Source organism: Synchiropus splendidus, chromosome 3 (assembly GCF_027744825.2).
Source record: "Synchiropus splendidus isolate RoL2022-P1 chromosome 3, RoL_Sspl_1.0, whole genome shotgun sequence".
NCBI lineage: Eukaryota > Metazoa > Chordata > Actinopteri > Syngnathiformes > Callionymidae > Synchiropus > Synchiropus splendidus.
The window spans coordinates 16302506-16326728 of record NC_071336.1 but is presented as its reverse complement, the minus strand read 5'-3'; the positions used below and the strand labels follow the sequence as shown (position 1 = coordinate 16326728).

At 43.8% G+C, this 24223-nt stretch overlaps 3 protein-coding genes across 3 annotated transcripts; 1 reads left to right on the top strand and 2 right to left on the bottom strand.

Annotated features, from left to right (window-relative positions):
* Nucleotides 1-925: 925 nt before the first annotated feature.
* dvl2 (dishevelled segment polarity protein 2) lies at nucleotides 926-16549 on the bottom strand. The gene is made up of 15 exons (XM_053860936.1): nucleotides 16080-16549; nucleotides 10133-10202; nucleotides 7015-7169; nucleotides 5798-5907; nucleotides 5527-5656; nucleotides 5143-5233; nucleotides 4980-5049; nucleotides 4749-4888; nucleotides 4557-4633; nucleotides 4409-4476; nucleotides 4181-4315; nucleotides 3832-3963; nucleotides 3123-3299; nucleotides 2604-2828; nucleotides 926-2383 (listed from the first exon to the last, which is right to left on the bottom strand). Exons 1-15 carry the CDS (start codon nucleotides 16238-16240, stop codon nucleotides 1830-1832), a joined length of 2295 nt encoding a protein of 764 aa, XP_053716911.1. The 5' UTR covers nucleotides 16241-16549; the 3' UTR covers nucleotides 926-1829.
* Nucleotides 16550-17046: 497 nt separating this feature from the next.
* On the bottom strand, nucleotides 17047-20185 carry si:ch73-335l21.2 (RING finger domain-containing protein). Its single transcript, XM_053860601.1, has 2 exons — nucleotides 20085-20185; nucleotides 17047-18641 (listed from the first exon to the last, which is right to left on the bottom strand). The coding sequence occupies exon 2, from the start codon at nucleotides 18630-18632 to the stop codon at nucleotides 18012-18014; it is 621 nt and encodes a 206-aa protein (XP_053716576.1). The 5' UTR covers nucleotides 18633-18641; nucleotides 20085-20185; the 3' UTR covers nucleotides 17047-18011.
* A 1764-nt stretch (nucleotides 20186-21949) lies between these two features.
* On the top strand, nucleotides 21950-23354 carry si:ch73-335l21.4 (E3 ubiquitin-protein ligase-like). The gene is made up of 2 exons (XM_053860452.1): nucleotides 21950-22442; nucleotides 22759-23354. Exons 1-2 carry the CDS (start codon nucleotides 22022-22024, stop codon nucleotides 22815-22817), a joined length of 480 nt encoding a protein of 159 aa, XP_053716427.1. The 5' UTR covers nucleotides 21950-22021; the 3' UTR covers nucleotides 22818-23354.
* Nucleotides 23355-24223: the final 869 nt, after the last annotated feature.

The window sequence follows — 24223 nt, the reverse complement described above, 5'->3', positions numbered from 1 at the left end:
CACATTCTGAATTTCGAAACAGAAAAAATACATTCGCCCTCTAAATATATATATATATATATATATATATATATATGTGTGTGTGTGTGTGTGTGTGTGTGTGTGTGTGTGTGAAATATGAATAGTGCAAATGAAAAATGAATCATGCATTATATTACCTATAGTTATATTCTATTTATTCATCATTAACTTCATTAATTTGTTGTATTTTTCAGTTGAAATAGGCATTTACCAATTTGAAATGAATCCAATCACCATGAATGTGTTCACAAACGCAACCTGGCCACAGTCAATGTGTACATGAAGTGTATAATAGTCAGTATATTAAAATTAGCCTCCGTCTTAAAGTATATGATTTGTGCTTTGTCAGATTTGCCAACCGGAAATAATACATAATAATACACATTTGTAAAAATGGTGACCGTAAACAAGAGAAAAAGGTGGGTAAAAATGACATTTCTTATATGAAACGGTAACGTGACCCCACCACAAAGCTTGTTCCTCATGATCAAAAGCATGAAACCTTGACCTGACATTCAGATATGCAATGCTGGCATATTTTGGCAAGGTAAGTTTTAGCTTTGTTTATGTTTCACTGTGTTATTTACAATGCAGTAACTAAATCCACTACATTTAATGTATATCCATAGAAAATATAGCTGTTGGCCCTGCAGATTCAACATTGACCCTTTTTAATAAGAAGCCTGGAAAGCCCTTCTCAAAAGAAAAGACATGTACACTAAAGACCTCACTAGCCTCAAAGTTAATTAAAAAATAAATAAATTAGGAACTAAGAAAACAATGCACAGATGACAAAAGTGCTGCCATGAACATTCTTCATCCATATGGACCTGTGAAAAACCCTGTCACATGCATGTGCTCATTGGGGTGAAAGGTTGACAGTAGATCTTGGCAGGATGTGAGTATCAAATTTATTCTCAAGTACACAAACAAAGGTGTAATTACCACAGCGTGTTGCTGTCAATCCTCTTCCAACGATGACTTCATTTAGCACCTTAGTAGTTTGGTTACACATGATTTATATAGTCACTCATAAAATACAAAGAAATGGATGAATATTGTAAGTCAGGAAAATAAAAAAAAAGCATGTAAAGCTGGAGGGTCACAGTAACTGGAGAGAAACACTGACACAAAGTACCACTTATACAAGCTAGTACCACAAGATCTCTGGTCACCGTGGCAACCCTCCTGAAACATTACCAGACCTCTACACAGTCGACCTTTTTGGACCTTATCTTTCACATTTGAGCATGACTGAATTTACAAAGGTGTAAAATAAAATAGACAGAGATTCATTGTCAGACAACGAAGTTTCTATGTACCGGGAGTGTCACCAAAAAAACAAACCAACAAAAAAAAAGCAAGTAAGGCACTCAACATTCGGCATGATGACGCAGACATGGTGTCACCGTCACACACAGGGTGCACCTGGGACCATGCGGTGTTTAATCCAGCAGTTTACTACTTTAAAAGGTCACTAGTTGGATTTGAGGAAGCTGCTCCCCTTTATTCTTGCTCAAATTAAACCCAGTTATGGTGAACTCAGGGTTCGCTATATATTTAAAAAAGAAAACGTTGAGAAATATCCAGAGCCTAAAATAAGTTAATCCACGATGTGTCAGCCATGTTTATTTGGCTGGTTCTCTATTTAATTTTTAAAATGTTGCAACCCACTTTGACTCTTGTTAATGTTTCACCCTGTTGTCACCAATTTTGTAACAAGTGCCCTCAACCCCAAACCCAGTGAGCACAAAAAGCTACAGCCAAACCCGCGTCCAAACACAAGCGGAGGTGCAGTCATCGGGAGACTACATGACGTCCACAAAGAACTCGCTGGGGTTGCCCATGGCCAGGTGGAAGGACTGGCGAGATGCAGTCAGCTCTGGTGGCACGGAGCCCAGGTCACGAGTGGGGGGTGCGCCGGGAGGTCCTCCTGGCGTGGAGGAGGGAGGCGGGGGTAGAGCCGGGTGCATGGCGGCTGTGGCCAGCTGCTGCGCATGGGGCAGAGCGTGCGCCGCCATGGCAGGGTGCGGGTGCTGCGGGACCATCATCACCATCATGGGGTTGTATGGAAGGATTCCCGGGGGGTAGGGAGACATGTGTGGCGGCTGCGGCATCCTGTGGTGATGCGAGCGCTGGGAGGAGGCGTGGCTGTGTTCGCTGGGAGCTGCTGAGCCATGACCTCGTCTCAAGCTGCTGCGGGTGGAGTATTCCGATTCACTGCCGCTGCCGGAGCGCGACTCCGCACCACCTTCACCGGCGCCACCAGATGGGGACTTTTCACCACCCACGGTGCTGCCAGGACCTTTGCTGCTGCGGCGTCGATCCCCCTCGCTTCTCGTTGAGCCACTACTTCGGCTTCCTGGAGGGAAAAAAACAAAACAAGCTCAGAACACACACACCCACACACTAAACAGTCTTAGCAGTTGCATGTAGTGTTAAAACAACGCAGGTCGAGGTCAAGTACTCACAGACATCCTAACCTGTGTGACGTAGTGAAGTCAAGTACAAAAAGCTTTTCAAGTCTAACATCCATTATTTTCGTGGATTTGATGTTCTCGATCTGCTGCATGAGCACTCACCTTCACTGTGCTGACTGCCCGTGCTACCAGGGGCGTAGCTGTAGCTGGTGAGCTCGTGGTATGGAGGCGGCTGGCTGGAGTACGGGTGGGTGGGGTACGGCTGGTATGGGAAGGTGTGCATCATGGGCCACGGGGAAGCCCCAGGGAGGGGCAGCGGAGCCAGGGTGTCCTGGTCTGAGGCTCCGCTGGAGCCGTCATTGTCATTCAGGGACAGGTTTGCCATGTCTAAGGGGAACAATAGCACAACATTTGTGGACTCCAGTGGAATGCAGGACTCACCAAAACACACTCTGCCTTTACCGACCTCATTCAGCTCTTGTTTGACAGGGCAAAATGTCCCTTATTAATATCAATACAATGCCTCAGAGTGATTTAATCATTTCAGCCAGACGTACTAGCAAGTCTAGCAATAGTTCTGCAACTCCTCCACTTTTGAAACAGTAAATACTGAAGGAGGCCTTGTGAGTCTTAAATATTCACTTGACCAACTCTCCAGTCTGACTTGTGCCATCGACTTACAATTCTCACAGTCGCTCAGGTCTCCGAAGACGTAGTAGCACTGTTCAGAGAAGGTGATCTTGTTGACTGTGTGTCGAATGAAGCCTGCTTTCAGCAGGTTGCTGGCGTACTTCCTGGCTTCCCGGCGGTCCTGGAAGCCCTCGATGTGATGGAACAGCCACTCGACTACATCTGAGCCTGGAGACGGACAATCCAACAGTATGTTGAGGATGTGGAAATGTTCACACCACAGAGACAGACAGGAAAATTCCATCCAAATGATAAACAGAAGCACCCAAACACTGAGTCAATAAAAAAAGCCAGAACAAATAGAACGTTTGGATGGCGGTTCCCTGCTTTAAAGACCGTAGCAGCCTGGTATTTACTGCAAGGGAAGAGGTGCAACTTTGTTTGGTCTCCCGTTGCTCTCTGAACATTTTCAACATTTTAAGTCGGTTACTTCACCCCGGGCTGGTTGACTATTCTGAATAACAGCAAACCACCAAAAACCTCATCGTCATTCCAAATCGGACAAACTTGCAGTTTATGCAATCACTGCTGGTTGTTCAGCTGCAGGTGATTCTAATTTAACACATGTTTGCAGTCAGGACACAGTGGTACCACAGCCCCCCTCCCCCTCCACGTATCACACGCTTTTCATTCCCAGGACATAGTGGCTGCACTGTAATGTCATGTGAGCCATGGAAAGGGTTTCCAAACTATGGCTCACCAAGGAAGGCGTTGGGGATGGTGATCTTCAGCCACATGCGGTCTCGGACTTCCAGGCCGGACTCTGGAGAAGCCATGGCTTTGGCCACCGAGGCCATGTCGGAGTGTAGAGATAAGTTGAAATCATCAAAACCTGCAGAGAGGGAAACACACAATCTTAGTCTTAAACAAAGCAAGAAGGCTAATAAAAACATTTTCAAAGGACCACAAAATGGAAGACAACTTCAATATAAAGTTAGACAGTCACTTTAGTGGGTTTGAAGAAAGGAAAAAGAAAGTTTTGATGCGAAAAGAGAACACAAAATGAAAAGACAAAAGAATCTGCTCTGGAAGGGATCAAAAACTCTTACGTTCTGTCTCTGTTACTGAAGAGGAGGAGGTGATGGTGCTCAGGGAGGAGCTGCCGGGGAAGGGAGGGTAGGTGCCAGTCATGGCTACAGAGTGGCTGACCCAGGCTGCCGGGTCGATAGGTCGAATCGGTTCATCTGCACAGAGAAGAATCTGTTAGTGACTGCAGCAAAGAAATCACTAAAATAACATGAAACAAATATTAAAGCTAGGAATGCGCTCAAACTTACTGCGGGGGAGAGTGAAGTAGCCCTGAGGAGAAGGATCCCAGCACTTGGCCACAGTCAGAATTATTGGGCTGAAAACAGCAGAAGACAAAGGTCACGCCAGCTGCTCACCAGACTGATGAAACCATCTCCCGCCTGAAGCTGCACTTACCCTGGCTTGTGTACGATCTCCCTCAGCACCCGGACAGCGTCGTCGTTGCTCATGTTCTCAAAGTTGATGTCATTGACCTGGTGAGGTGATCAGAAGACTTCTTCAGGCAGATGCTTAAGGTCACATCAGAGCTTTGTGTTGTAAGCCAAAACATTCATACAGTCTTGGATGAGTTAGTTTTCTGGTTCTAACCTGCAGTAGCATGTCTCCGGGTTCTATACGCCCATCTGCAGCTACAGCTCCTCCCTTCATGATGGAGCCGATGTAGATTCCTCCGTCCCCCCTCTCGTTGCTCTGGCCCACAATACTGATGCCCAGAAAGTTGTACTTCTCTGTATAGAGTACAAACAGCAAATGCAGGATGAACTCTAACATCTCTCTACATCGGCAGTCAGACCAGACTACAGGCGAGCGCACACATACCCATGTTGAGGGTGACGGTGATGATGTTCAAGGACATCGTGGAGTCAGTCACGCTGCTAAAGGATGACGCCTAGAAGACGAACAAAAAAAAACAAAAACCATGAACATTACCATGGAAAAAAAAGGAGAAGAAAGACACTTGTATGTGGTGTTATAGACTCACCCTCTCCAGACGAGGGGGGCGCTGTTTCCTGCGTCTGCGGTGCCTCTTCAGGAGCCTGGAGGCTGTGCTCTGCTCGGTTGCACTACTGAACCTGGAGTTCAAGGGTGAAAAGAAGGTGAACGGCTGGAAGCACGACGCTGCAGTAAACCGTTAATGAACATGTTCTCGCAGCCAACTAGTGAGAGCAACGAGAGAACTGCAAGTTCCACACACTCTTTTTAACACAGGAAGATGCATCTTTAAAAACGAATATCCAGATAGCCAATGTGACTATGTGGTTCCATAATCCATCAGGAACCGCAAGTGTTGTTATATTTGTTATAAGGAGACATGACAAGACTGAGGGGCAAATGCAAAACATCTCATCTAATGAGACTGTCATACCTGCTCATGGTGTCATCGTCATCAGAGTCACAGAAGCTGGTGGTCTCCAGCTCGCTGCTCATGACAGTGCTGGAGCTCTCGTATCCTGCGAGGTGGCGCTCTAGACGACTCTGTCCGTTCATGCGGGGTCCTAACACCAGACAGTAAACATGTTGGAGAAAGCTTTTCCTACATCTGACCAACATTCCTCATTCCCAGATCCCATCACGGCCCTTTCATCTGAGAGCCCATGGAGAAGCGCCAGATCTTGATAGAAGCGTATGATTCTTACCGTGCTGCTCCATGTTCTCTCTGTGTCGTGGTCGCTCTCTCCTGAAGGAAACCACTGACTCGGTTTCTGTCTGCTCGTCCAGTGTCTCCACACTGCCGGTAGCATTTGGACTGGAAGGGAAGCAGGAGAGAGTACTACTCCATTAGTAAACATAAAAAAAAAAGATCACCACAAAAAAGATTTCATTCAGAGTTTTTGCTGTTGCTCGGTGGTCTGTTGATATGTCTTTTCAGTCAAGAGTCACACCACAAAATGTCAATACAGTCCGGTTACATGACCATTAACAAAATATACATCCACGTTTATCCACACTTAACATGTCAGAAACACTGGTTTTAAGCAAAAATATATAGCAAGAATGAAGATCAATATCATTTCAGAAAGCATGCCTAGAGGAAACGCTCGGTCACCTTCTGGCCAACATCTGCATCACTCATACAATTCCAACATCTTGAAACAGGGGGTTGCTCTCACCCTTCCAAAGTACAAGCAACATTTCAGCCATTAAGAAAAGGATCTTATGTGGTTTTCCTCACGGTTAACAGGTGTGAGTACAACATAGAGAAACACCCAAACAACACGTCACTATGCATTATGGCGGTGATGCCAGTTAAAAAACCTAGATGATTTTCTGCGATCCCAATTGCCGGCCTTAACGTCTGAGGCACCCTAAAGAGGCTTTGCAGCCATTTGTTAGAGCAATTGTGGTAAAATCCTGGAAATAAATGACGTGTATGGTCAGCGGGAAACCACACACTGAGTACACTTGAGGACAGATTGTTTAACTTAATATTAAAGCAAAACCAACAGACGCAAACTGAATGGAAATAGACATCCAGTGCTCCAAATGATCAGAAACAGATTACGACAGTAGCTCAAACCAATTTTTCACACTGAAATGTAACCAACTCTGGGCAATAAGATGAAACAGGAGCGAATATATTTTGCACAGTAGATGACATGCTGAAATACTGCACTGTAGCCTGGCCCAGCTCTTATTGTGATAGCATTAATATGTAGGTCTTTCCCAACACGTCTCTCTATCAAAAGCTTTATGTGATTTGTAAAGGTAAACAACAAGGGCGGCTCCAATGAAGATCAGGTATTCCTGCTCCTCTTGAAGTAAGCTGATACTGGGCGTGAGAGGGTCAGCACAACATGCAATATCCTCGTCATCATCGCGTATCGCAGGATAGCTTTTGACAAACAGTGCTCACTGGAAGGACGGCGGTCTGGAGTCCCCGATGCCCCCAGTTCTCTCTAAAGGAGGAGGTGGCAGTGGAGGCGGAGGAGGTGATGGCTGCTTCACTGCTTCTACTGGTGGGACCACAGCGACAGGAGGCTCTGCTGCAGGAGCGTCGGACGAAACCAGCTGATAAAACAGAGACAGACACATTGAGATGACTTCCAGAGTCAGAGAAGAAGGGATGAGGCCTGGAGGAATTCTTACAAAAAGGATGCGGAGGAGGGCGGGATGGAAGGGGAATAAATGGCAAAGATGTCAATTACTTTGACACACAAACACTGTGCTCCTTTCAGAGGGACGTCTCAGGGGCAGACTGGAACGCTATCCTACACTTGCAACCGTCCCTCTTCATTATATAACAAAAGTGGCCCACAAACGCACAGTATCTCACGTCAACCATTACAAAAGCTGCAGCACAGCATTAGGTTACTGACACTGCTAACACAGACGGACAGGAAACGCACTCCGTCCAAAAACATGAGCACACAGGTCCAGGACTGGCAATGCTCCATGGTTCTCAATCATTTTTACAACTATATATACAAAGGAGGCCCGATATAGGCTGAAAAAATATATTCACCATAATGATGATTTTTTTTTTCAAATAATGATTTAAAAAAATTCCCATTGACCAGTTAAACCCATGACACGTGTTTAACTGGTCACGACTACGTTCCATGCAGACCAAGGGTTCTTATTTTTTTATCCCTCCCATCTCAGAACAGATGAGCAACTGTTAGAACTGAACTGCTAATGATGTTCTGGCTTTAACTTGTATTCAATAACTACATCTAATCTAAAGAACGAGACTCAATTTATTAGAGGGGGGAAAAAAGACAATATTCCAAACTGATGACAAAAACTGGATGTGATAAATAAAATGAATATTTAATATTCAGATGAAGCAAACAGCATACAAGATTTATGAAAGTTGCCAGTTAAAGTTCTTATTGTCAAATCAAATAGTTGCTTTCACAGGTGCTTACATAAACTCTTTTTAATTGCTACTTATGCAACAGATAGCAAGGTTTTTTTCTTTTCTAAAATTGGTCAGAGGTGCATTTGACATTTACTCCTCAGAATGAAAAGTTAAGGATTTTGTTGTGATCAATTCAATAAATGCACAACAGGCCTGTTTGCTTCCTTGTCTCTGTTGGATCGCTTCATGATTGGTTAAATACAGTTCAAGGTCACAGTTGAAGTCAGCAGCAGTGGGTCACAAAGATGAAATATAAATAACATGTTAAGCATTTACAACCATTTTCACCACCAAAGTAAACTAGTGGGGAGGAGTATGAACTCCAATTATAACATCAGCAAAGAATGTGCATGTGTTGCGCAATCATGGCGTCATAATAAAATTTATCGAGAGATATCAAACCACATCACACGGGGCTTGGTTTTATCGGTTAACGGCATTCCGATGTTAACCCTTTTCATTTTTTTAATGGTACGAGACTTCAGTTTTAATAGAAATAGGATGCAAAGTTGGATTATTTTATGGACCCAAAAAGACCCAAATTTACTGGGGCACATCAACCCACTGACAGCAGCAGCATCAGATAGTGTCACACTATTCTTCAACATCTAAAACAGCGTCTTGACTTTCCTGTAATTACTAGTTAACTAGCCCTCGCCAGGCTTTGATCATCACGCCATCACTGCCAAATCAGGTTACAGCAAGTCAGACAAAACACAGTGTGAAGCAATGGAAGTGAGCAGTGGCCTGGATGACAGTGTGTAGTGCAGACAGGAATGCTGATTTCTCTTCTTCAGGTGTCCTTCCATGACTTCATCAAACTCAACCTGATGTTGTAAACATGCTCAGCACCGTCCAGTTAGCTGGCTCAAATGAAGTCAGGCTTGTTCTCACTCCACGTCCTACATTTTTCCCCAGCACAGCCAGGTCCCCCCTTCTCACTTGAGCAACTGAGAAACACTTGTGGGAGCCCTCCACCCGTCTTGGCTGGGGGATCACATGTCAATCCCTCCGGTCTGCTCGCTTTGTTCCCCCTCTAATGCCTCCCTTCATTCTTATGCACTTAACAGATGCTCGAGCTCAAACCTGCTAGTCTGGGCCAAGTCCTGGTTTGTCGTCTCTATTCAAATGGAACCTGCAGGCAGAGGGGCAACTGAGCAGGGAGTTTTCCGTCCGAGTGTTGCTTCACATTCATACACGACCGGCACCACAAAAACAACACTGTAAATCCAATCTTTCCCGGGCTGCACCACACTGTAGTGTTCAACCACACCACAGATGTTTTGAGGAGAAAGATTTCTGCTTCAATTAAAACATGCAACACTGCAACCTCCTTTGATGACACATTAGCAAGCAAGGCATGTTAGCCTACTGAATTGGTGCACTGAAGACAGGACATGCCCTCTTGGACTGCATGGAGTGCATTTTTGTTGGGACACCGTAATTGGACTATTGCGTGCACCCGAGTACAAGCCACACCCACTAAATTTAAGACAAAAAAAAGATTATGTACGGACATCCTGGCCGACATGCCGCGGATGGAGCTGTGATTATGTTGTGTATCGTCATCAAAAATGCACGAGGATGCATTTTGAGTAATGGTGTTAAGTTTTGAAAACAGGTCCAGCACCGAGCCGCATTGATGATTGATTCTGAGTGCCTACATAGCTGGACTTGTCACATCAGACCAAGGAAATCTTATGTGTTTTATTAACATTCAATTTTTTAATGCACCGTTTTCGCTCATTGTATTACAGCACTTTCTGTCACTGCTCTGGTGCTTACAGCGCAGCTGCACACGGGCTGTGGAGGCGGAGCAGAGCCAGAAAGCGAGGGCACAACACAACAGGTGAAAACTGGAGTTTATCACTACATTTATAACAAGTTTTTAAGTCCTTCTATCTAGTCCAGAAGAACTGCATTTAGGTTACACCAAATTTTAAACCACCCTATAAGACAATGGGTAAGAAAAGGCCAGTTACTGGCTACAAAGGACCAACTGTGATGTGATTCTGAGAGCTTCACTGGAGGCAGTGAGAATGAAACATCTATACAGTGATACATAGTCAAATGCGACTCGTAGAGCAATTATAGCCAGATGACATCTTACCCATGACACCACTCTCCCATTGAAACAAGGCAACTTGGCACCGTCGTCCGAAATCTCTTCCTTCACCACCCTGAAAAACACAGCAGTAGTGAGACTGAGAGGCTTTAAATCCGTGGTTGCAAAACATAATAGCAGGGTTGTTGCTGACACTCTGTTGCTGCAGCGAGGAGGAACAAAGGCTGAAAGTGCATTTACACATTTCGCAAAGCCATCAAGAAAAGATGAAACGGCAGCCAAATCAGACGGTTTACATGTAACACATATGAAAAGCACACAGACAATAACAGATCGCAGCAACAGGTGGTTCTACGATGGTCTATTGGCAAGGATGGTTACTGTCTGCTGTTAAATGGACGGTTCGCAAAAAGCTAAATGTTTTTTCAGCTTTTTCAGTGAGCTGCTTAAAAGCTTGAAGCATGTGGTTTTGGATTTTTTTTTTCAGTGCTGGAAAGTTTACTCGGCTGCCATGAAAGGTAATTTGATAAATTATGGGTGTTTTTTAACATCAGAAAGCTTATTTCCACTTATTGAAAGATAGAAATAAAGATGAAAAATTTAAACAGCTTATTTAAAAATCGCAGAGCATTTCATCATTAAAGACGACTGAAAAAACAATGACATGCAACAGATATACGTCCTTATCCTAGTGTTGACTACTGACGTAAAATAAATGAATACATGAAAATGGACGTAGATCAGGCTTGGACAAGTACAGAATATACAGTGAAACCAGCATCGACCACTTCAGGGCAAATCGCTTTTTCTAACGCAAACGTTTGACTTTCAACATTTGTTATTGGAATATTGTACACTCAACTATCAAATTAGTCAAATCCATGGAGGCAGTTTCTCTTTCACCCCAAACAGTTACTGATTTATGAACAAGAGATGACAGAGAAAAGCACCAAAAAATTCTTGGGTTGACAATTCAGCGGGAACCGGACAAAGCAAACGCAGCACGAGCAGAGAGCTCACCATGGACCACACTCAGTGACCAACAAACTTCCGAAACCACAACAACCACTGATTCTGACAGCAATAAGAAGTTTGTTTACATTTAATACAACACATGCAGCTAGCTGTACACCATTCAGACAGATAATTAGGGAGCTCCTAAGTGGCCATCTTCAAACCACCCATCAAGCGTGAAGACTATACTTGAGCAGACAAACTGACAAGGTTGCCTGCCTCTGAGTTCTCGCCGTGTTTGACAGGGAAGCAAACAGCGGGCTTCAGCTGTGTAATTTCCCCCCCAGCAGCCCACCACAATGTTATTATTACACTAGTTTACTGGGGCAGGGGCTGGTGTGAGTCTCTCTACTCTTTCAAGTTTTTCCCTGCCAGCGTCGTCCACCAGCTTCAGTCCTGGTGGTGTGAGACTTGGTCAGGCTCCACTGGGCTTCGGTAAGCAGCTGTTGAGAGCTGGTTTTGTGGGTGAGTGTTAGCATATGGCTGGATTGTTGTGACAATGAGTTAAGAGGCGAGGCAGGAAGTCTTTGCTTTACATAGAGGGACTGTGGCTTTCACATGTTAGTTAACAAATGAGTTTCTGCTGTCTCTTTCCATCCATCCATCACACGCTGAGAGGGATTGCATCCCGAAAGTGGAGGGGCAGATCAACATTCTTCTCCTGAGAGTGTAATTGTCTTCATTCCTCAGCCTAACAAATAAACAAGTGACCACAGTCTGGAGTCATTTCACACACACTCTAAAATGCCTCGGATAAGGCACAAACACTGCTGAAATACACACAATCCTGCCGCACTCCCACTTCCCTTTCTTCTTCTCCCTTGTTGCCATTAAATTCCACACATCCAACACTCTGCATCTCCCTTCTAACAATTTGTCTTACAAACTCAAAAGAGCCCCCCACTCCCTTAAATGCAAGCACAGAATATCCAATAACTTGGGACTGAAAGACGCCCGCCTCTTCTGTCCCAGTGGACACCACAAATGGCCCAAGACCAGGTCTCGGTTCTTAACGTCGGCCAGCCATGGCTTGCCCTGTGGATCTCCCCCCACTACCACACACAGCTCGGCCCAACAGCTGGCCTCGTACCAAGGCAAATGAAAACATGCACTATTACACGCTCTTCTGCCTGGTCACAGAGGGGGGAAGTGTCCCAGTGTGGATTGGACAGCTGACTCCGGAGCTATGTTTGAAAATTTCTCCTCGGAACCCCAGTGGGAATATTCAGGTAATAGCAGAGCAGACGCATCCAACAGAACAGTTTCTGTGCTTAAGTTTCCGTCATACTTAAAAAAATTTCAACTGAATATATCAAACAGTAACCAAAAGGTTCCAATGGCAGAAACTGGTTCAGGTCTCATGGTAAACAGCAAATGCCATCTAAGGTCATCGGTTAACTGAATTGGATTTGACTTAGATTATCTTTCAGCCTGACAAACTTATGCGTGGCAAATGTCTGGTCACGCATGTACTGTATATAATCAGCAGCAGGAAAACACATGGGGTAACTAGAGTCATTCGTACACCATGATGCTATAGATGAATACAGAAACGGGGACCATTTTTTTCTTTATGATTTGCAGGACCAAAACTAATTTCATGCTCTATCAAATGGGCAGCATATCTAAGTATCTTGCTGGTCAGTTGGACCTTCTCCAGATGGAAAATATCAACACAAAACCGAACAAACTACTACAGAACCAAAGGGTTAGAAATGAAAATTACTTTATGAGGTGTGCTTAAAAAGCATTTCCTCACGTTCTAGAACAACAATGTTAAAACTTAATAACACACATCTGCTTATGAAAGAAAATATTTTCTCAAGTTATGTTTTCAAAACCATTGGTTTGTTTGCGTTCAAAGTAACTTGCATAGTTATGGACGGATATGGATGAAATTTGAGGGAAATGTGTGAGATAGAACATTGATTCGGATCAGCGCCTGGATTGAACCAAAACTTTGCAGCCCTTTGGTGGCTCATGTTTGACACACACAGGTCATGGAGAACATGCAACCAACTACAGACATAATAATAGGTAATCCAGTTACTTGAAAAAAAACTCAACATACATACAAGCAGATGGGGTCATTTACTGCCTGTCTAGGGCAGAAATCACACTAACTCCAAACGAATTTCACAGTGCTTAATTTCCTCATTAGATACGGGACAATTGTGTCTTTCAAGGGACAGTATATGGGACTGGAGGACTGGGGGAGGCAACACGTTTGAGGATCAGGGTCCCAGCATCAGTAACCCTGTGATGGCACAGGTTGTATTGTGACCTATGCCGAGGGAAACCATCCAGAAGAAGAAGCAAAAAGAAAGAGAAGCGGATTGTAGCGATTGTTGCTATTCACCATCACCTGTAACAAAGTGTCTGATGGAAACAAACTGCCACATCTATAACTTTTTTTTTGCTTTTTATAGACTGGAAGGAGGGTTGCAATTCTGCTTCCCTGATCCGCTATATAGACTTTCCACTAACTTTAGACGGCACGCCCTCCCCCAGGAGATTTACCAGCTTTTTCATTAGGGGACTTGACAGTCACTGGGAAGTCCTCGTCGCACGCCGACTACTACACAGAGGGGTGCAGCATAACAAGTGGTGCCAAAACATACTCAGTCAGCCAATATGATAAGACCATAGAACAAAGACTGGAAAGCAACTTCTGCTGGAATTTGGGGCAGGATACTGGACATGTTGAAGTTCAAGTAAACATGACTTCAATCATAACAGACAATGCGCAACTGTGGTTATGAGGAAGGAGCAGTGGACTCATTCATAAAACTTAAAGTAGGTGAGCGCGCGAATATGGGTATATGCAGGAAACATAGGACATGCGTAGGCACAATTAGATCCAGTTTCATAAAACACTGAGTATGTTCAGCCTCTGGCAATTTCTCTTTATAAATCACCTACTATCCTCAAGTTGGCGTACACATGAATGCGTTTCACCCCACCCACATTATGCCCATGTAAGGTCATGGAACGCCCCAAATGAATTAGCACTGCTATGAGAGGTGAGGTGACAGAGGCAGGGGGACCACAGAAGCACCAAATGCACCACAGGAAGGTACTTTGGGGATCTTGTTTGGAAGTAAAATGCAGACTGACCACATTTACTATAATTAGGTTTATTTAAAAATAAAACAATATGTTGTCCGAATGCGTGGCTCCGCTCAGATTAGGGATGGAGGATATGGACACAAACAAAACAAAAACAAAAACAACCTACTCCATGTGTTGGTTGGTGATGGTTATAAAATGAAACTTATGAGTGGAGTTTGTCTCCAACATCATCATTTGTTCATGTTCAAATATAATAGTTAACCAAGTGTTGAGCTGAGGAATTCAATGTTTCACGTCTCTGGTAGAACCCGCTCGTGTCTGACTGCTCTGCCAGTTTTATTTAGGGGTTAAATTGAGCCGTCTGTCTGCTGCCCAATACATCTCACGTCTCTTAACTATGGACCCGTATGGATACATGTCTTAGATGCTTTTCAGAATTCTTTCTCCTAAAATGCTTTTTTTATGGGCATGTTTGGTCGTAGCATTAGTGCTGCCTGTGAGAGTGTGTCTGCGATCAGTGAACCCTAATGGGGACACAGAAGAGGACGCCGCCGCCAATACCGTAGAGGATGTCCGTCCAATAAACTATTTTCAGCACGGTGTTTCGCCGAGTGCAGCAGGAGACCTGCATCTGTCGAACCAAGGCAGACGACCGCATCAGGAAACCTATTAGGACCAGTCCATCTCAACAGCGACGGTCCTGATTGATGAAGTGAAGGAGTTTCACAATAATGGACACGTGTGGCTGTGTGTGCAATCCGCGAGGCATCAGTATAAAAAATAGTGCATTTTTTCAAATGGACAGTATTCATTTTATGTGCAGTGAAATGTGTAGGTTCTGACTATTTCACTCCAATGAATCACTTTTATTTGTACACGCTATTTTTTGTAATCCTTCTGCTGCCGCAAGATTTTGAGCGTACCGCAAAGGTGCGCAGATTCACATGCAAAGTGTGTTTTTATATAAACTAACAACTAACACATGCGTACTACGTGGCGTGATCACTTTTTAGTTTCTGAAGGATGCCCGGGGACCTGGGACTGTCAAAGAAGCGATGGGTGAAAAAAAAAGCTAATAGACTTCAGAAAGATAAAGATGATTCTGCTGAAAGGTTCTAGACTGATAAAAAAAAGTTTCATGACTAGATCTCATGCTCTGTATGAGGCGGGGACCGATCATGAATGTTTCAACCCCTATAAAAGTCGAGACCTTGGGTTTTGAGCGATGGACAGCGTGTCATCTTCAGGTCAGCTGCTGGATGGCTTGGCATTGTGTCCACGACGCAAACCTTCCCACAGAAAACTGCATCTCTGAGGCTACAATGGCTTTAACAGAACCCCCAAAAGGTCCCCACGGATGAATAAGCCACAAACACACATTCCTCCGGTGCAAAATGACCAGAATCCACAAAACAAGACGAATTGATGAAGAAGAGGAGTCGGTCGGGGTGAAAAAGGGGGGCAGAGGAAGAGGGAATGAAAGGATAGCAGGCCAGGGTGTTAAAGACAAAAACCCCGGCTTCACCCCGGAGAGAAAGGAAAGGCAGGATCTCACAAGATGATGGACTGTAGGAGGGAGGGATGAGGATTAGGGCCAGAGAAAAGCAGCAGGGACATGGAATGCCTGCCATTGTAATGATGATGTTTTCTTAAGTCTCCCTTTACCTGCATTCCCATTTGGATATTCATTTCCAAGCACGTTCATCTGTGCCTGCCTTGGCTGAATGACAACACAAGTGGCGGAGTTGCATGCTGTGACCCACTGCTATTTATTATTCCACTCACAAATATGCAACAGCTGGACGCAGGAAAACGGCTTTAACTCAGCCACGGACGGCTTCATTATGGAGGTCCATTCCCACAACCTTGGTAAAAACACACGCAAATATCGATCATCTCAACTCACCCGAAGTCCTGGTCCATAGACTTGAAGAAGAACTTGTAGTTTGGCTTGTTCAGGACTTGTTTAAAATCCAGCAACGTTATGTTTTCGGCAGGAATTGGGATCTTCACCAGGTACGGAGTCTCCTCCTCGTCGATGTGGTAGATAATTTTGGTTTCCGCCATGTTTCGGCTTGTTCTGGCTCACTGGAACGGAGAGGAGCCAGAGGCGAGGTAGGTCTGTCGGGGAGTTAGCTCGCTCGGCTAACCAGACGCCAGAGGTGAACCGATGATGGCCACTCGGATGGCTTTTTCCCCCCCGAGTCGGAGGACGCGAACGCGACAAGGCGGCTCCCAAAAAAACACCGGACCCGCTGGAACAAGTCACATTCCCCCGGCTACCGTGGGGTGAAACCGCGGCGGACACGCGACATTCGCCCTAACTACCGACAACTTTTCCCCCAACAAAAACATAGAGCGCAGGAGGAGGAGGGGGTCCCGAAACTTTTCGCCACTTTTTGCAAGCCAACGCGGCGTGTGACGTCATGACGCAGCCCCCCCCTTCCTCGACGTGCTTGTCCCAGCAGCCCCAACCCCCATTTCACTTTGAACGCTAATATGAAAGTAATATGAAGTTTAAAACAAACAAAAAAAACGTCCTTGCTACAGAATACAATGTGTGATTGTTTTCAATAGCAGAATAAGCATCATCGCCCATTAAGACATCAATAAACCAAACAGGCTATAAAACACTGTAGAAGGTGTAAACACCATCAATTGTTTGTTTTATTTTTCTAGATGACGCTATTAATCAAGGTGGAACCCTGTTTCACGTTACATCGGGAAAATATCAAGTGATTGTAGTCGGACAACAACAAAACGCAACGAAACAGGCACATCATTCTGCAACACCTGATTTTAATATGATTTAAAAAGCAGGTCCATTTTTTTTTTGCTTAAGAAAAATTCAACTAAAAACAATTCGGTGAAAATTAGCCAACTGTTAAACAGACCCCGCTCTGATGGATCAAAAGAATCATCTATGAGAACATTATGAGAAACACAATCGTGAAAATGCTTCCATTATAAATATATTAATGTATTATATGTTAAAGCATAGCAAATATGTCTGCACAGTTAAGTAATCAACAATGACACAATTGAAACGAGTTAAACATGTCAGTATTCGAGCATAAATATTCTTCAATTTATAGATTATTTTCTTAACCAACTAAAACATTGTAACAATTTCAGACACTCCGACTTCTTACTGAATACAGGCAAACAGATCAATGTTTGACTTAAGCAGGTTTAAACATTGCATTTCTGTATTTATTCCAAATCCCTTGCGCTGTTTGTCACAAACCATTATCTGTTCAGAATTCAGCTCAAACGTCTATGAGCTGTCTTCACTATACAATTCTATTCCTCTTCTGAGACTGACCACAAAGAGCAAATGAGTTCTAGCTCTAAAGCATTGGCCATGTCCATGAGATGAGGGGAAAAGTTGTCGCTCAGTTTTGTTATGTGTCGAAATAAGTGGAACTAAACAGTTTTGACTTGACCAGACTCTAGACAGACGCCAAGCCCTTTATGCTGCGTTATCTACAAGGTGAAAAGCCACAATTTTCTCAGGGAAAATCATCAAATTCTCATGCTTCAAAGAAACCTGCAGGTCATTTTTAAAAGAATAAGTAATTCTAAGTGGTCTCAACCTTCTTTTATATTAGCACTCAGTGTGATTTATTAATGGCAGGAATGATCAATGCATTTTACAATGGATCCTTGGAATAACTGAATGAAAACTTTGGTTTTTAATGTCGACAGGTCTCTGAGAAATATTGTGACTGGAGTGCGTGACTGGAAATTTCGGCACATTCTAGGCACAATTGAGTCATGCAATATGCCAATGCACCACTAGAGAGCGCAAGAAGACCCAAAATAAAACCGCCTTGGTTTAAAGTTGTCTGTTGAGGAAATGCGGCCCGAACACCACGGCCACAACACAAGCGATGATGAATAGAACCCAAAAAGTGACAGCGAGCACCTGCAAAACAGCCTTTTTACCCTGTCCAATGACGTCATCGTCCCGTGCCAGACCTGACGCTGGAAGATGTGTTGACTCCTGGTGGATCTGCTGGACCCTGAGGCTGACGGTGGGCAGGATGATAAACTGGGTGTCATTGCTGTTACCCTCCAAGAAAAAGGTCATGCCCTCTGTGACCGTGGGCAGAGGTAAGGGGATCACCGCAGTGGGCCAGGTGAGGGGGGCACTGGAGCTGCTGGGTGAGGTCACAGAGGCCATGATGTCCAGAGGCGTGTGGTGTCGACATAGAGGGCAGGAGATGAATGGTGGCCTGCCATGGTGGGCAGACTCACCTTGACACACGATGATCCTGTGCAGGCATTCAGAGCAGAAGGCATGGAGGCACTCCAGCATCTGGGGGCATCTGTTGTCCTGGTTGTATTCCTGGTAGCATATGGGACACTCAACATCCACCAGCTCCCCTGAGGAGGCTCTCTGGGCGTCGGCTGCATCTGCGGTCTCCCTGCGCTGGGAGGCAGCCTCTCCTGCCATAGTATAGCACTGCCGGAGACAGCCGTAGTTTATACTGTATGCTGGTACGCACACTCACACATTAGAAACATTTCAAGTCCTCAAACGGCTCCTCTAGTATCCTATTGTTCCTTCACGAGTTTGTGAATAAATTCCACGCAGACTGAGTCATAGCATGCATCCATTAATCAGGCTTTAGTCAGCATTTCCCCTCGGCATCATGTGATGTCGGCCACAAAATTTCCCCGCAATTTAAGATTTCTTCCCATAAAAGGGTCAGAGCAAAAACACAGGAAACAGCTCAGCATGCAAGAGCGGATGTTTTGGTGTTGCTGCTGGGTGCTGGTCTTATCTAACTTTCAGACAGCCTCTTCAGCCTGCTGCGCCTGTGGGACGTCCCGGGATATTCCAGGAACAGATTGAGGATGTGGGCCATATTCTGCCGTTTTGTACAGCTATAAATATCATGGTATAATGGTGCACTTTACTGCATTTTTCCTAGTGGAAGAAAATTTCTGGGGAATTTACCAAATGGATGATTAACTATGTATTAAACTTTAATTTTAAAAAATCCTCTTTTTCAGATTATAAATTTGGATTGTGAGCAAAACACTGACTGTAAAAACAAACTTCCTATTTGGAAGAGGAAAGAACAAAGCATGTTGACATCATGACCATCAGAGATTCGTGTTCAAGCATTGCACTTCAACAGGGGAGCTAGAGGAGGTTATGAACACTGAGAATGAATCTGGATTTCATAGAAACTGATGAGAAGTCAATGAAATGTTGGATAGTTATTTGAAAGAGTATTTATATTTTGTGAGATTGAGTTGACATTTCTACGACCAAGTTGGGTTATATATTGTTATTTATCAAGGAATATTTACTGAACACTGCCACATGGATCCCTGAACTGTCAACCAAATGAGTCATTGTTGGAGGAAGTGTATCTTGGTATGTGACACAGAGCCGGAAGAAAAGATAGTAGTAGATAGTAGGAGAGTGAAACATGAAGGAAGGAAGTGATAAATATCACATAAATAACGTCTGAAACACAACCTTGCCTGTGTCTCTGACAGAGCTGCTCTGTTTTTAAGCGGATTGGCTTTGAAAACATAACATCGGCTGGCTCACCTCAGATGGTCGTCCTGCAACGAAGGGGTTGCCAGCTCAATCGTACCTCGAGATGCTTTGCATTTTTTTTTTTATTCACCATGAAACATAATTTCCCGCTGTTGCAGCTAAGATGCCTAACTGAACTAACTCTACTTTGCATCTCTTTTAAGTGTTGTCCCACTTGGTCAACAGCCTGGTCTGTGGCTGAATGTGATGGAAGAAAAACGACTCTCATCCAAATGATGAGACAAAGAAACAAGCAAATCACAGCCATAGATCTTTGACTTTTATCAGTTTCAAAGTTTAATCCAGACCCTGAATTCACACAATGGACTACGAGTTAGAGCAGGAACTCACCTCTTGATATTAGACCTGGGTCCTTTCCAGTCGAGATTCCCAGCTGGAGCTCATGTTGGCACGGGTGCCACCTCAGCCCACGCCGCCTCTCCTAATCTCATTGTGCATGTCTGAGCTGGATGGTTGGCAACCTCCCTGTTATTCACTCCGTCACACCTACTTTCCACTCCATCTGCTGCCCCACAGGGCATCTCCATTTTTTTCTTTCTCTCAGCCGTAATTAATCCCCTGGGTGATACGACGGTAACCAGGTACCATCAGCAGGAGGATCACTACTTCCAATTCTCTTTTCACGACACTGCAATTTTCTTTAGTATAAATAAGATTTAAAAACATGAAGTTGAGTTCACATTCATTACGTATGCAGTTTTGAGTTGAGGGTATAACCCACGCATGCTTTCATCTTAAATGGCCCATCTAGTCAGGAGATCGTACAGTTATTGTTTGTTTGTCAAGTCGTGACACTACTGGTCAAACGGCTGTCATGAATTACAGCCAGCTGACTTCAATAATTAACCTGGGTTTCAGTTAGCTATGAAAGGGGGCGGGTCACTTCACTTTTTTCCACTCAGAAGTGACGATCTATACTTGGAGATTTTTTTATCTTTCTTCTGGTTGATGGCCAAAGATGAGGTTATGAATTGTGATCAACCACAATGACAGCAGATGAAGGCAAAGGTAGATGCAGGTCAGTGAAGTCACATTCTCACAAAGTCAACACGTAACAGGAACATGAGGTGAAGCCTGTGTGTTCAGAGCTGACAGCAAATAAACGATGGATCAATCTGCAGACGGCCTTTTCTTGAATGTTTTTGAGTATTTACAAATGATATTTTTGTTCACAGGATTGTTTGCTACACCTCGCGTCGTATTCAATTTCCATCAAATCATTTTATTATTTAAAAGATATTTATAAAAAATAATACATACATATATAACAAGTTTTTAAAAAATAAGAACAAATATTATTCAACGTGACATTGTCGAGTACCAACCTCTGATGCTGCATTCTGATTTGACTGAGTTAATAAATATGCGACACCCTTTCTTGACATCAAAACAGCTTAAAATAACACTTTCAAAAGGATCACTGTAAGGTTTTTTTCTAACACAGAACTTAATTTCTCCTAAAGGAAGGAATTTACGGGGAACTTCTAAAATGAACACCAAATGGATGGATAGCTATGTATTAAACATTAAATGAAAACATCCACTTATTCAGATTATACATTTGGATTGTGAGCAGAAACATGTAACAACCAAGTTCCTGTTTGGAACAGGAAAGACTTCAAAAAAATAAACCGAACACACACACACACACACACACACACACACACACACACACACACACACACACACACACACACACACACAGCTCAATTGTTCGGTTACCTCAGCGGACTCGCCATAAAAGGAGTTCAGGATGTGACAGTTGGAGGGAGGGGAGCATGTTTGGGAATTACCAGAGGCAGAGGCTAAGTCATGACATCACACTCACTGAAACATTACAGTCAGCGTTCATGAATTACATCTTATTGGCTTCCTAGATAAGATCATTTTAGGGGCGGCAACTTTAAGTTTTGTTCAACTTTAATGTGAATTTTACAACACTCAAATGTCACTCCTTTTATTCACGTCATTTTTCTATACATGCGGAATCCTGATTGTACGGACAGACGATGTATACTTTTGTTCTGCACAGAGCAACGGCCAATATTTTGTGTAGATCGACGGGTTCATGAGTGACTGACCCAGATGAGAACGTGCCTTCTCTGATGCCACTGGGAGAAGGCGACGTGACGTAGACAGTGAGTCATGAAGTTGGTTTCAACTCCTGTCGGCAGTTTCAGTCCCGCCTCCGGACACACGCGTGTTTATAACCTGTCCGCTCAGCTGACGCCTGAGTTTCATTCAGAGAGTCAGCCGAGTTCTTCAGGATGTATTCTGAGCTCGAGTGCGGAGTTTGTTACCGGAGGTTCAACTGTGGCCGCCGGTGTCCCCGGGAGCTCGAGTGCCGGCACGTCTTCTGCCAAAGCTGCCTGCTGCTGCTCGCTCATACCCGGCAGGAGCCCGACGAAACCACCGGCTGCCAAATCTGCTGCCCGCTGTGTCGACACATCACCTCCATCTCCGGCAAAGCCCCGGTCGAGGGTCTCCAGGTGACCCAGAGCGTCCTCGATGTGCTGCTGGCGGAGGGCGGTCTGGAGGAGGAAGATCCGGAGGAGGAAGAGCACGGCGGGAAGGAGGTGGAACCCGAGACCGACCACAGCGACTCCAATGTGGGCACAAGAGGCGGGCGTCTCCGGCGTTCTTTCAGGAAAGTGTGGATGAAGATAATCGGGAAGAGAGAAGGAGAAGGTAAAGATAACACCATAAATATATTTCCCATTACATTTATCGTGATAATGGATATTATCACTTCAGTCTCATCTCAGTTCACACGATGTTATACTGAAAGAAGCGATTTTCTTTTTGTGTAAACATCAACAAAATTTGATGAAAAAAAATCTAGATATTTTTAGATGTTATTATAGAACATCTACATGATGCAAATGCACATTTTTAACATTAGATGGTGGCTTTGTTTGCAGTGAACACGTTTGCCAATTTAAATATTTACCCTGCGTTGTAACTTCTGATGGATTTTACTGATTAACTGTTTACTTTTCCACAGACACGTTATCCGACTCTGACATCCGGAGCCTGGCGTTGATGTCCTGCTACATGCTCTGACCTAACTGACGGGCCATACATGCCTCATCTTATAGAAGGAAGCGCCCGCTTCAGAGGTGGTGGGACTCGGGCATGTCGGATGAAGCTCATCCTCCTCCACCTGCCATCATTTATTTATCTCCATGCAAAATGTGATGTTATTTAACGCTGTCTTTTTGTCTGCTCGTGTGCTGCAAGAGTGGTGAGGGAATGTGTTATTGATGGCAGCAGAGCACCTGCTGTGTTCTCAGATGATGTGACAAATTGTATAGTCATATTTTTATTTGTATTCTGAATATTTTGTACTGTTTTTATTTTATTCTGCATATTTTGTACTGTTTTTGACAGTGCGGTTTGTAAATGAAACAAAACAATCTTGTTTTGGTTATTTATTTTCTTATTTAAAGATATTCTTTCACAGCTTTGTTATCTCTGATTCCTTTTTGTGAAAAAAGAATGAAAAAGTTTAATTTCATTATTGACTTTGTTGTATGAATTATAAATAACTGTATTTGGTCAAATCAAACCTTAAGGATTCAATAAATTAAAAAATCTGTATTGCGCTTCAAAGAAAATGTGTCAGCTGATCCAGAGACAACACTCTTATTTGCTCCTGGGACTGAATGGTTGAATTGACACTTTTTATCATCAGCCACTAGAGTGACAACTCAATGTATCCATCAATAGAATTTGAGATTGTACATTTTATTTTAAACTTCAAATCTGAATGCATTTGCAATATTACTGGTCAACCTTTTTAAAAACACAGTTATGTGTTTATGCTTTTGTTAATATTCCGACACAAAGCACATGACCACAGATAAGTTGATTTAGTTTTAAATATAGCAGATATTTCTGTTTTCTGGTTTCATTATTTAATAAAGCTTTGGTGGCAGTGAAAACACTGACGTTCAAAACATATAAACTGTGCAGAAGATGAACATTTTGTCTTCCTGGCAGGAGACATTTGAAGCAGTGCTGTGGGTGCATGTGTTGCCTCAACATCCGAGGGATTGAATTCAGCCATTGTCAGCATGTTTCAACAGGTTAAATAATTTGATCTGAAATGTTGACTTTTCTCAAGCTGAGTGCCAACTGCAACATGAGACTTGAGTGGTGAGGGAGATGTAGAATGGAACTGCCAACATGGCATCCTTGAAACAGCCTCAAGAAAGTGGAGCCACTAAAACAGAAATGATTTGACAGGAAGTGGGCAACCTGCAGCCAGGTGAAGTGTGTTCCTCCCAATCAGAGCCTCCAGCAGCAACACACGACTGATCAGGATATTTTCAACCACAGCAAAGGTCATGTTGCTGCACGGCTCCAGGTAAAAAGTCCACTTCCAACGTCAGTTTATTTTGACCTACTTCAAACAAAGGCCATTTTCAGTTTTGGGGCTTAAATCTTTTGCAGACTCCACCTTGCTT

What these genes read in the sequence shown, in the direction of transcription:
- dvl2 (XM_053860936.1), bottom strand. Translation starts at nt 16,240, where the DNA reads ATGGCGGAAACCAAAATTATCTACCACATCGACGAGGAGGAGACTCCG. An exon ending in AGAGAACATGGAGCAGCACG is followed by an intron (nt 5,657 to 5,797) that starts GTAAGAATCATA and finishes GTCTGGTGTTAG; the next exon opens with GACCCCGCATGAACGGACAG. An exon ending in CCTGAGCGACTGTGAGAATT is followed by an intron (nt 2,829 to 3,122) that starts GTAAGTCGATGG and finishes TGTTCCCCTTAG; the next exon opens with ACATGGCAAACCTGTCCCTG.
- si:ch73-335l21.2 (XM_053860601.1), bottom strand. Translation starts at nt 18,632, where the DNA reads ATGGCAGGAGAGGCTGCCTCCCAGCGCAGGGAGACCGCAGATGCAGCC.
- si:ch73-335l21.4 (XM_053860452.1), top strand. Translation starts at nt 22,022, where the DNA reads ATGTATTCTGAGCTCGAGTGCGGAGTTTGTTACCGGAGGTTCAACTGT. An exon ending in CGGGAAGAGAGAAGGAGAAG is followed by an intron (nt 22,443 to 22,758) that starts GTAAAGATAACA and finishes ACTTTTCCACAG; the next exon opens with ACACGTTATCCGACTCTGAC.